Source organism: Ciconia boyciana, chromosome 5, assembly GCF_034638445.1.
Source record: "Ciconia boyciana chromosome 5, ASM3463844v1, whole genome shotgun sequence".
Lineage (NCBI taxonomy): Eukaryota > Metazoa > Chordata > Aves > Ciconiiformes > Ciconiidae > Ciconia > Ciconia boyciana.
This window is the reverse complement of record NC_132938.1, coordinates 2,306,419-2,318,434: the sequence shown is the minus strand read 5'-3', so window position 1 is coordinate 2,318,434 and position 12,016 is coordinate 2,306,419. Positions and strand designations below refer to the sequence as shown.

Below are 12,016 nucleotides of genomic sequence, written 5' to 3'. Positions count from 1 at the left end.
GGACACATCTCAATAAGATTTGTCCTAGGTCAGATCAGATCTACCCCAGGGTAGCTGGCATGTCACACACAGTTGGATCAAATGATCCCAGGTTGAAGGGCTTACAGAAGGGGCTCCAGGGATCTGTTTGCACCGGTGTGGTAGGAACCCAGAGACCTTGGTGTCTAAGGGCTCAGGGAACTTCTGAGCAAGAAAAGAGCCAGAGGAGCCAGGGGACTGTACAAAGCCTTTGTTCTCATTTCAGACCCTGACAGAGCCGCATGTCAAGTCACAGAAAAGTGGCACAGTACAATACTGTGCAGGTCAACAGCACCTTTCATCTGAGGATTGTAAAGCCCTTTCAAGACATCAGTTTGTTAAACCTCACAACACCCCTGTGAGGTAGGTATTACCCCCCATTTTACAGATGGGGGGGAACTGAGGCACAAAGAAATGCAATGGCTTGGCCAAGGCCTTTGGGCAAGCCAATGATACAGGCAGGAGGTCTTCCTGCTCTTGTTCCCGGCTTGTGGCTCCTTTCCCCTTTGGACAGCAGAGTGTTAGCAGCTCGCAGAGCCAGTGCTGGGCTTGCCCCATGAGCAGGGAACATGCAATGTTTATGGAGGGCTCCTGAGCCCTTTGAAATCACCCTGGTTACCAGCTGCCACCAGCACTTCAGACATTAAATTGTTTCCCAGATAGCTTCTCCTTCCAGGTACAACCCCAGGATTGTCACCGGTTTTTTCTTGTGCAACCAGGCAGGAGGCCAGGAGGAGCCTGAGAACTTGGATCTTACATGGAAATATCCCAGCACTGTATGGCACAGTCCAAACTGGAAACCACTTTTCTCTCATGGCAAATGTCTCCCCGGAGACAATGCCCAGCATTGAACTCTGGTGGCAATGGGTGGTGGGGGGGTCTCACCAGGCCTGGAGGAGAAGGAGGAGGTAGGTAGAAGGATATTACACGGCTTTTGCTGCCACTGTCGTCAGCATCTTTCGTCAGTGTTGGACGTTCACTTGACCCCAAGTCACCCCATCCCAGCCCATGTGCAATGTCAAGAAGAAACAGAAGCAGGGGGTAAATTGGCCAGGAAGCGATGCCAGGAGCTGTGGTGGAGTCTCCATCATGGTGACCCCACCACCAACCCACTCCAACCCTTAGTTACGTCATGGTACCAATTTCCCCTCTCCTCCCCACCACCACTACAGTTTTTGTGCTGAATACATATTCTGTCTTATAAAAATAGTCCTCTGGTATCAAAAGACAAATAAAACAAGAAAGGAATAAAAGACCCCTGTCGCCAGCAGCAGTGCAAATCAGGAGAGCCAGCTCAGGAAGGATGGGCTTAAGGTGTCCTTGGTTTGTCACTTCTTCAAGGGGAAGGAGGTTGATTGGACTTTGACGGCTGGGACTGGCCTAGAGCGAGAAGAAAGAGAAAGGAAATAACTCATTTGAGTGCAGAGACCAAGCATCCACCACCTCCACCACAATCATCCTTCCACAGCTCAGGGAAGGCAGACCAGCTGCTGTCCCTGAGACCAGAGGGGACCTGGGACTGTCATGGTCACCCATGTCCTCTTTGTATTGCTTTCAAGTGTTTTCCTTTGGTGTACCCTCAAAACCCTGACAGGACACAGAGTTCACCAAAGCATGTGGTGACACCAGGCAGTAACCAGCAGTGAGAACTGGGAGCCCACCAGCTGCAGGAGTGACATCCCCTTGGGAAGCTCTTGGCTTCCCAAGAACAGCCAAGGTGGTTCGTGCACTACCAAGAGACATCACCAAATCAATCAACCCAATATGGACCCTATAGTCCTTCCTGGGAATTCATGACATCTCTCACCTCCATCCCTCCGTCCAGGAAAGACAACAGTTCCCTGGCCCTCTCCTAGCATGTTGGTGGTGTCAAGTAATGAATACGGACCAGGACACGGGCACGTCCTGCTCTCTGGCACAAGTTTGGCCCTGCCAGTCTACACTTTCTGACATGGGCACCATTTCAAGAGAAGATGGCCAGGACCTGCTCTCAGTGGGAAGCAAGGACAAAACTACACCGTCTGGGGAAGGGGGCCAAGTTTGGCTGCCGGGATGTGCAAAGTCTTTCTCTTTTGGGACCACAGAACAGGCCTGTTTTATCTACTAGAAGAGATGAGCTATAGGGTTTGAGTTACACTGAGAAATTTTGGGGCATATTCAGCCTCTTTGCAGTGGCAACTACAGAGGCACAAGAACCTAAAATAGTGTAAGAGGGTCAAAGCAGTAATTAGCAAAGCAGTCTGTCTAGGGATGAAGGCCAACTTCAGTCCAGCATGGTGCCTTCTCTCCTTGGCTGGATACAGCCCACAACCCTGGCTAGCAGGAGCATATGCAAGCGCAATCCCTTGAGGCTCCACTGACCCATACACAGAGGATTTAGCAGTATAGCAAGAGCTGAAAATAGTAGTGATATTGTAAAGGACTTGGACTTAATCCCCCTGCTCCAAACTGGAAAACGCAAGTCCTCCATTCCCTTGGACACAGGTGCCCAAGCCCTGCTGTTGCTGGGGTACCCAGAGGAGCTACGTCCTGCTCATGTAGGAGCCTCTGGGAAGGCAGGCGCTTAATCCCCAGTCTCCTGGTTCCCAGCCCAGTGCTTAACCAAAGACCATCCCCCCACAAGCAGTCCCCATGGTCCTGCATGGTGTCTGTGACTCACCTTTGAGGTGGCATCGGCCTGCAGGGAGGAAAGAAGAAAGAGATCATCAATGTCCATCCCTTCACTCCACTGTCCCCCAGCAAAACACCAACAGCTCCCTCCATGCTCTGGGATGGGAGGCCACATGTACCCCAAAGGATGGCATCTCCCTTAACCCATCAGGACCTTACAAGTCCCAAAGTCCCAACCTTGGTCACCGTTGACCAACCTTGGCCAAATCCTGTGGGGTCCTGGCCAGGTGGAGGTATGGCTGCAGACCCTGGGCACCTGCAGGTACCTCACTCGAGTGGGCAGGCTTTTCTCCTGCACCATGCAGGAAGGAGCATGGGCACAGGATTGTTTATGCACGTAGCATCCCCCTCTGGACAAACACTTTGGTTGCAGTTGCTCCCCAGGTAGCAGAATTTGGGACGTCTTCTGATTTCCTTCCTACCTTTTGCAGCTGCCCCCAAATGCCCTGTACCAAAGATCCACAATGCCCTACAGGCTAGTTACCCCAACATTGGTGGGCTTTGAACTCCTCTGTAGCTCTAGCAGCGTGCACAGACCCACACACCCCAGAGCACAGAGCATTTCCCCTGCTCCTCAGCAGCCTGGCCTGTACGCACAAGCTGTACCTGGGAGGAGCAGGAGAAACCCAGGTCACAGTGAAGACACCATGAGGGGCAGACCAGAGCACACCACAATGACATTTGGGATGTCCCACCCAGACGTGACCCACAAGACCCCCTACTGTGTCCACCTGCAGGACCCCAGCAGTGGTGGGAGACAGCTCAACTCCTCTCTCAACTTACTTTAATGGCCTCGTGGGATGGCTCATGGCACTTGTACCCGACACCTTGAAGTTGGTAGGAGGGACCATGACCAGCAGGGTCTGTCCATGTGCAGGAGGCAGCTCTTTGGCCAGAAGAGGACTTCCAGGCAGCGGTCGACGGGGGGGCTGGTGCTTTGGGACAACCTGGGATCACAAAGTGTATGGGGAGAGACAACATCCTTAGAGGAGCATCCAATGAACTCCTACAAACCTCTCTTCCCTGCTGCAGAGCTGAGATGCTTCAAAGCATGTAACAACACCACCCAAACTACCTTAAAATATTCTCATTATCTAATGAGCTTTCTTCACCATTGCAACAGATTAATCTCTTAGGGTGGCATGACAGCTCCTTTAATAGTGCCCAACCCAAAAGAGCCACAGGCAGCCAAAAACAGGGAATTTCTATGAGTCCGGAAGGAAAGCACAGCCAACCAGCAAAACTCACCAGTGGGGTCCTCACGGGGCTGCAGGGAAGAGGTTTCTTTGGAGGCGGCAGCTTAGCCTGGGACACGACCGTTTTGGTGGGGACCATGGGCGATTTGCTGACTGGCGGAGGTGGCCTGGCAGGCTTGGGGTCTCGTGGGCGTGGAGGGATGGAGTGGGAAGGCAGGCGAAGAGGGTGGACAACGTTGATAGGCTGAGAGCCGGGCTGGTGAGCACTGGGTTTGTGGGGGAACGCAGTCCGTGCTGCCTGCAGGGACGAGAAAAGCAGAAGTACGGAAAAAATCCTTAGGTGCATTTTCCTGGGTGCTGAAAAGCAGATGTCCCCTCGAGGTCTCGGTGCTAGGGAGTTGCAGGAGGAACACTGGGTATTTATTCCACTTTCTGGGACCACCACTTTTACCATCCTGCCCAAAAGCTGAACATGTTTGCTCCTTGTACACCAGGATGAGAAAGGTGCTGGTCTCAGGAGATCTGGAGCAGGGCCAGCTCTGGTGAATTCATACCAGATTTCCACCAGACGGGAGACATCATCTGTTCTGCCCCACTCTCAGCCACTGTGGCTGTGCTCAGAAAAACCCTAAATTCTTCCCAAATTGAGCCCTGGGCTTACCCATCTCAAGGTCACCAGAGCTGACACAACCAGCAGCAGAAGCATCTGCCTCCCCGGAGTCATCAGTGGGATTGCACAGCCCCTACTAAGCTTTGCCACGGTGATGGGCAATTTCCCGGCGGAGGCTCCTGGCAATCACTGGGGTCTTTTGGAGCAGGCAGAGCTCAACAGACTCACTTTTAGGAGGGATGTGTACTACTGACCAAGGGCTCACAGTGCAGACACAATGCAAAACCAGCACGGAGCACCAGTTGCTTGCCCAGTTGCTAGAGGTAGATGTGATCACCACAAGTATCAAGTCCCAGGGAGGGAAAGCAAACCTGGAAGGTGAGTTATTACTTACTTTATTAGTGTGGCTGGAGGTGGAAATGTTCCGCAAGGTGAAAGCAGCTTTGGGATGGCCACTGGTTGACTTCCGACTGATGGTTTTGTTCCTGCCCAGGATCACAAACATAAATCACAGATGGCAAAATAAAGCAACCATTTTTGCAGCAGCTGCCTCCCGAAATGCTGCACATCAGCGAGATCCTGTCTCCATTACCAGATTGTTAACAGACAGTCTTGCAGTGCTTCGTGAGCGGGGATGACAAGTCTGTCTTGAGATAATGAGGGTAATGAAGGAGGTTGGTTGGTTCTGGGTTTTTTGCTCAAATTATTGCAGGGGCTCTGAGGTATGTGTATGTCTGTGCCTGTACTGGGAGGGGAAATAATGAGAATATCTAAATTCAGTGCTCCTTTAGAGCCCTTCCAGTTCTTGCAGCCTGCTAGGAGCGGATGGCAAGAAACAGGCCACCTTTGCCATCACTCTCTGGAGCTATCCTGTCCAGAGGACCATTCCTGTCCTCTGCTCAGGGGAGAGCTGAGAGCCTCAGATTTTCCCAGGAGAGAGCTCTTCACATCTCAAACCAGGTCTCATACCAGTTTGAAACAGACCCTGGGCACCACCAGCTCCCCCACAACCGTTCCTACCAGGATGGATGCTGCCAGTGGCAAGAAAACAAGGCTTCAGAGTCTCACTAGGTCCTCAGGAGAGAAGGGATGTAGGATGCATTCACCCACCTATATGTCTCCTGGCTCCTCCTCCTCATCTCCTTTATCCATTTATTCAGGAGAGAGTTCTCTCGCCGGTACCAAAAGTAGATGCTTATCATCAGGGCCGGGAGGAAGAGCAGGAAGATGAGCAGAAGGGTTATTAAGATGGCTTCGTGATCTGGCAGGGAAAGCACAAAGATGAGTGCAGGGCTGGGAGATCCAGCAGCCTCCAGGTTCGCTTGATGCAAACGTCGGTCGCATCTGCCCATTCCCGGACACCCAGGCTAGAGACACCATTGCTGATCACACCTCCAAAAAGGGAGCAGTACCATCTGGTGGCCTCTGATAAAAATGGGTGGCCACCAAGCAACCAGGGCTGGGCATAGGCTGTGAGTCTGCCTGAACGGACCCAACCCAGCACATGTGGGAGCAGAGCTGTCAGCAGTTTTATCGCCCCATTTTCCCCTCTCGTGGCATCGCTCCAGCCCCACCAGCATCACAAGGCACCGGACGAGAAGTCGTGACTCACTGTCGCGCTGCACAGGGCCACTGTCCACACTGCCACCCAAGCCCGGCTTCTCGCAGTAGGGGGGAGCCCAGCCGGCATCGCAGTGGCAGTTCTTGTTGCTGTTGCAGACCTGCAGGATGAGAAGGAGGGTTGGAGACCATGAGGGACGAATGGAAACGATGGTCCATACAGTGGGGATGAGAGCAGATGACCAATGGCAGGAGTCAAGGCTGAAGGAGCTTAACCCCTGCCAATATTCACCCCTTGAACATCACTTGGATCATGTCTGTGTTGCCCTCAAATGTGTGGTTGCAATGTACAGAGATATTTTCATGCTGGCACTTTCATTTCCCTGCTCTTTGCAGAAACCTTGAAGACAGGTATCTTATACCCTCAGTTTTCACGCCGCTTAACTAGACAAGCCTGATGCCCTGAATACTTTGCGTTAGGCCAGAAGTTTGTTAAACATCTTCCCCTTGGGATCTTCCCATTAAACCATAGCATTGTTGTTGCCTTATCTGACAAAGGGCTGTGTTCTGAAGAGGTCAAACATTTGTAGCCTTTAAGCTTTGGACAACAGTGGCTCTTTCTATTCGCTGAACCCTTTCCCTGCCTTTTTGCAGTCCCAGTTGTGTTTCTAACTCTTGCTTTGCTCTCAGAGGGAATAGGCACCTGCTCTGAGCGCTAAACACTCTCCAGTTCAAATTGGACCCTGATCTAAATTTTGCAGATGGTCCTTACATCACAAATTATCTTCTTCCTCTAACTCGGACATGGGTACGCAAAGATCTCAGCTCAGTCTCACCCGTAGCTGATGCACGTGAGAGTTATGAAAAGCAGATGCCCGCTGCATTGCAAGACTCATCCCTGTGGGAGACACTCGGTTTTGCTTAAGAATCTGCACTCATCTCAGGAGCCTGCTGTAAGTCTCAGGCAATAACTCACCCCATGGCCATGGCACCGGGAAACACACTTTTCCAGCTCAAAAAGGGAGGCATTCTGGCACCGGCGATCTTTGCAAACCTGAGAGACAGCCAAGAAGCTGAGGTTAGAGGAAGACCCGAGAGAGGGGGGCAGTGATCTTCTGGCTTCACAGATGGGAGTCCTCTTGGAAGGATGTCTGTTGTCCGTTGGAAAATGCAGGCTGGTTAAATCATATTGTTCCAGGCCAATGCATTTCACTCCAATTTTCAGCACAGCCCAGGAAACCTCTGCCGTTCCCCCATCCAGGATGGCTCAGAAGAGACCAGCCACCACCACTCCCACCCCTCTCCCCTGACAACCCACCTGGCAGCTCCTGGAAAAGGCATTTCCCATCTGGCCTGAAAAGGCAGGCACTAGCCAAAAAAAATGACACTGGATTTCAAAACCAGCCATCCTTTCTCAAGAAAATGTTGACATTTTGGCCTTCCATCCCAAACTGGGATGAAAATTTCACAATTAAAATGCCAAATAGCAAAGGCTGTATCTCCCCAGCCAGCTCTGTCTGGTGTGCATCCCTGCTACCGTGTTGTCTACCAGGCTTCTGCCCTTTCTCAGCTGAACTAACCCTCTGTAAAGTACTTGGAGATGCAGGGGCTGTAAAGGAGACTAATGCTCAGTTAGCAGAATCTGTTTGGACCTGTCGTCTTGATTTCTAACACAGCTTTCCTCTGGGAAACAGTTTATTCATAGGAGGAAGCTTCATCCATCAAGTCCTGGGCCATGCAATTCTTGTTGGGGTTGCTCCACTACGCATTAAATCAGTAAAGAAGCATGGAGGCCAGAGAGAATAATTTGGTGGCCTACACACAAGCGCCTGGCGATGTCTAGAAATGCCTTGGTTGAGATGTCACCCAGGGCAATGCCTACAAGAGTGGAGGAAACCACATCCCATGGCCCAGCTGTGACACAGAGAAGAGCCAATGTCTACATTGGAGCTGGGGCAAGAGCCAAAGAGCTGATCTCCTGGAGGAGATCCCAGCCCTAGGAAGAGGTACTCACCATCCCATCTCCGCATTTCGTCCCCGTCATCACCAGCCCAGGGTCAGAGAGGTCTTCCTCATCGTCCTTTGAGGTGTACATGTAGGTGCCTCGGCACTTCACCTCCCGCCCGTTAAAGCGGATGGTGGTGTCGATGGAGACAGTGTTGGTCCCCTGGGGCTTCTTAGCTGAGCTCTGGCACTGGATCTTGCCACACATAGCATCCCTAGGAGCAGGACGCAGCCGAGGTGAGGGCAGGAGATGTGGGTATCTGCCACTTCACCCTCCCTGCCCCATCACCCCCTGCCCTGCTGCCTGCTGGCTCACCTCCCTCTGAGTTTATGGCCATGGGAGGTTGTGATGGGACAGGCTCAGCAGGTTCAGAAAGGACTTGGATAAATCATGGACAGCACAGAGAAATGCTGGAGGGAACAGGCAGGGGGGCCCCTCTAACATCCCTGGTCTAACTGGGAATACTGGAGAGCACACGCTCCCTAAACAGCATCTCCTGCTGATGCTGTCTTTGATTTTCCCTTCAGGCTGGGCTGGGAGGTGATGCATGGTGGGACAACCTCGCAGCAGTGATGGGCACTGAGCCCAGGAAGGACCTGGTGGCTTCCTAAGGTCCAAAACAGAGCTGGCCCAAGAGGTGATGCCAGGAAGTCGGGGTAGGGCCCCACCAGCCCCATCGCAGGGGTGGGCAGCAGGGGGCTGCGGGTGCAGGAGGAGCAGATGGGGCACCCACGGGTGCCAGCGCTGCACCCACCTCTTGTCGCATTTCACATAGCGCCCTTGGCTGTCTTTGCCGCAGTTGCCATAGGTGTTGCCGGCCATGTTCACATCCTGGAAACAGGCGTCCGGGGCCGGCCAGGCGCCTGCAGGGAGGGAGGAAAGGTCCTGTGTGGGATGGGGAAAGCAGCCAGCAGGGAGAAATACTGAAACCGGGAACAGTGGCTGGATGCTCATGGAGGAAACACCATGGAGAAGTCTCCCGGAGAGCTGCTGCTGCGGGTGCTGGGCCAAGAACAGCACAAGAGGGGTGAAATCCCCTTTTCCCTGGGATCCAGCAGAGAATTTTGGCCCTGGGGGAGGATTCCCCCCTGTGCCTGCTGCAGCTCTCCTGAGGGCACCCACAGGTGCTGGCCCCGGGGGAGGCAGCACCGCTACGCAAATGGGGACCTATGTGCCCTGTATGGGGTGGGAGCAGCAGGGGGGTGTACGTGGGTGCGAGCGGGGTGTTGGGAGCGTGGGTATGGGGGCTGTAGGGTGCACAGGGGCAGGGTGCAGCACGTGGCTGCACGTGGCCATAGGTAGTGTCGGGGCTCTATGCAGCATGGGGTCGTACGCAGCTGGGGGCCATACACAGCAGATGGCCATACGGAGCATATGAGCTATGGGCCGTATGCAGAGTGGGGGCCATACGCAGCATGGGGGCTGTATTCAGTCTGTGGCCGTATAAAGTGTATATATATGTGAAGTGTGTAACAACCATAGGAAGTATCTGGCCATGTACACCTTATAAGCCACGTCACCTATGGGCAGTATAGGGCCTGCAGGCAGTGTGAGGGCCATATGCAGAATATGGGCTAACTAAAGCAAGGAGGCCATATACAGTCTACGCAGCGCATGAGCCATATGCAGTGCTGAAGCCACATGTAGTGTATGGGCTGCACTACAGCGTGGAGGTCACTTGAAGCATATGGAGTTATGTGCAGCATGGGGATCATATGCAGCACGGGGGCTGTATGTAACATATGGGCTGTATGTAACATATAGGCTGTATGCAGCGTGGGGACCATAGGCAGAGGGCAGATGGGCCGCGCACAGCAGAGGACCAGGCACCTGTGAGCGTGTGTGTGCACAGCACCCCCAGCCCTGCATGCCAGCCCCACGGATGTTGACCCCAACCCTGGATGGGGACAACACAACCACTCCATCCACCACCCTCCAGCCCCACAGGCAGGGGGCACGGAGACCCCACATGCAGACCCAGAGCTGAGACCCAGTGTGGCTCCTGCTCTGGAGAGGGCTGCCAAGGAGGCAGGGCTGGGGCTGGTGGGACTCACCTGGTCCCCAGAGCTGGATGCACTGCTGGTGGTGGGTCATGCACATGCCGTTGTTGCAGTAAGCCTCGCCGTAGGCGCAGGACGAGCCATCCAGCAGGTATACGTTGGCTGGGCAGTAGGGTGAGGCACCCGTGCAGTATTCGGGGAGGTCGCAGGATCCTGCCGCTTCCCTGCAGACCGTCCCAGCCACCTTTAGCTGCCGCAGAAGGAGAGAGAAACATCAGCACTAAGTGGCAGCAAAGGAGCCAAGCTGGGATTGCTGCTGCCTCCCAGTACAGCTTGGGGCCATAAACTGTCTATAATGTCCCCTGTGGGACTATATGGGGCTGTCAAGGTATAAAGCCAAATTCCTGGGCTGGACCCCAGCCACAAAGCAGCCAGCAGAGACTCCCCTGTAGACATGAGTTTACGTATAACCCTCCTCATTTGGCACCGGGGTGAGGTAGACCTCAGGGACATGCAGTGTGGGAGTCCTGGGGGGGTGGTGGGGGCCGTATCTCCCTGCTCAGCCCATAGGCGGGCAGGTGGGCACAGTGGGGGGCACAGTGGGGGGCACAGCGGGGGGCTTACCTTGCAGTTCTGGCAGCAGTCGCCGTGGGCACACTGGGCCCCCTCCTTCAGCGTGCAGTTGTGTGCGTTGCAGCATGGGTTGGTGCACTCCTGCGTGGGGAGAAGACGACACCACCACAGTCGATGAGTCTATCCCTTCCCCGTTGCTGCCCTGAGCCCTTTCTCCACCCATCACAGCATTGCTCTTCTCACTTTGACGATGGGGAAACTGAGGCACAAGGAGGGGTGAGGAAGACCTGAGCACTCTGGGGCAAAGTCAAGAAGAAAGTCAGGACCAGGTTAAATGGATTTAGGAAGGGGGGACTGGGAAGAACCCTTGGTATGGAGTCCCTGTGGTGACCAGCAAACCCCTTTCCCTTGGAAATACCCCTCTCCACGTGGGCTGCGTCCTGCCGCCCAGCAGCTGAGCTGAGCTGCAAAAGCCTCTGCAGGAAAGCAATGCAGCACCCAGCACCGTACCTCTACCTCCCCACAATCACAGTCTTCTCCTTCCTCCAGAAAGCCGTTGCCACACTTCCGTCCCACCACCAGGTCCTTGGTGTCAGGCAGGTTGAAGAGACACATGCCACCTCCCTTCTGGAAGTAGTTCTCCAGCTGCCTCTTGCTGCAGGAGCTGAACACGCGAGGGAAGGGGTGTCTGCGCAGGGGACAGATGGGGAGGGATGGGAACCGGGGCGATCGGGACCAGGAGAAGGTGGAAAACCACAGTCAGAGCTGGGAAATAAGGACACGGGCGAACTGGCACAAACCCTTCCAAGAGCAGAAGCCACCATTGGCCAGATGCATCAAGACCGCGAACATCCCCCACCCCAACTCTCATGGCTGAGCATCAGATTAACAGCCAGGGGACACCACACTGAACCCAAACATTTTCCAGAATGGGATGGGGTGGACAAGCAGAGCTGCTATACACCACCCCCAGAGCATCAACCCTCCAGCAAGAAACCTCTTGGAGACTGGAGACCCCCATGGTCTGAACCTCAAAGCCCAGGGAGCACCCATGCCTGCAGGCTCTGCCAGCTCAGTGCTGGTGTAGGTGTCACCTCCGTGGCTCGGTCCTCTGCACCTGAGACACCACAGACCCCCCCGTCCTAACCGCAAGGCTGGTCTCCACATCTGCAGTGACTATCTGCTCAGGATGTCTGCTAAATATGTGCCTGCTATCACCAAACCGCTGATGGGGAATACCCGTTAGGGGCTATTTAAATACCACCGAGGCTGAGATGGAGAAAAATCCTCTAAAAAATTAAACACAAGAAAACCCCTGTGTTAAATCATTCACAAGGCCTGAGCAGCAAAAAAATAAAAGTCAGAGCCTACTACATGTAAGGTC

At 53.9% G+C, this 12,016-nt stretch overlaps 1 protein-coding gene across 1 annotated transcript in view; it reads right to left on the bottom strand.

The window, feature by feature from the left end:
* Nucleotides 1–214: 214 nt before the first annotated feature.
* ADAM33 (ADAM metallopeptidase domain 33) overlaps nucleotides 215–12,016 on the bottom strand; it is a 31,154-nt gene continuing 19,352 nt past the window's right edge. Inside the window, exons 12-24 of the mRNA XM_072861445.1 lie at nucleotides 11,143–11,320; nucleotides 10,684–10,773; nucleotides 10,114–10,309; nucleotides 8,814–8,922; nucleotides 8,069–8,273; nucleotides 7,031–7,108; nucleotides 6,107–6,215; nucleotides 5,605–5,755; nucleotides 4,889–4,979; nucleotides 3,937–4,182; nucleotides 3,472–3,635; nucleotides 2,678–2,695; nucleotides 215–1,398 (exon numbers count right to left, since the gene is read on the bottom strand). Coding sequence (XP_072717546.1) covers nucleotides 1,347–1,398; nucleotides 2,678–2,695; nucleotides 3,472–3,635; nucleotides 3,937–4,182; nucleotides 4,889–4,979; nucleotides 5,605–5,755; nucleotides 6,107–6,215; nucleotides 7,031–7,108; nucleotides 8,069–8,273; nucleotides 8,814–8,922; nucleotides 10,114–10,309; nucleotides 10,684–10,773; nucleotides 11,143–11,320 — 1,687 coding nt within the window. The 3' untranslated portion in view covers nucleotides 215–1,346. The remainder of the gene's footprint in view (nucleotides 1,399–2,677; nucleotides 2,696–3,471; nucleotides 3,636–3,936; nucleotides 4,183–4,888; nucleotides 4,980–5,604; nucleotides 5,756–6,106; nucleotides 6,216–7,030; nucleotides 7,109–8,068; nucleotides 8,274–8,813; nucleotides 8,923–10,113; nucleotides 10,310–10,683; nucleotides 10,774–11,142; nucleotides 11,321–12,016) is intronic.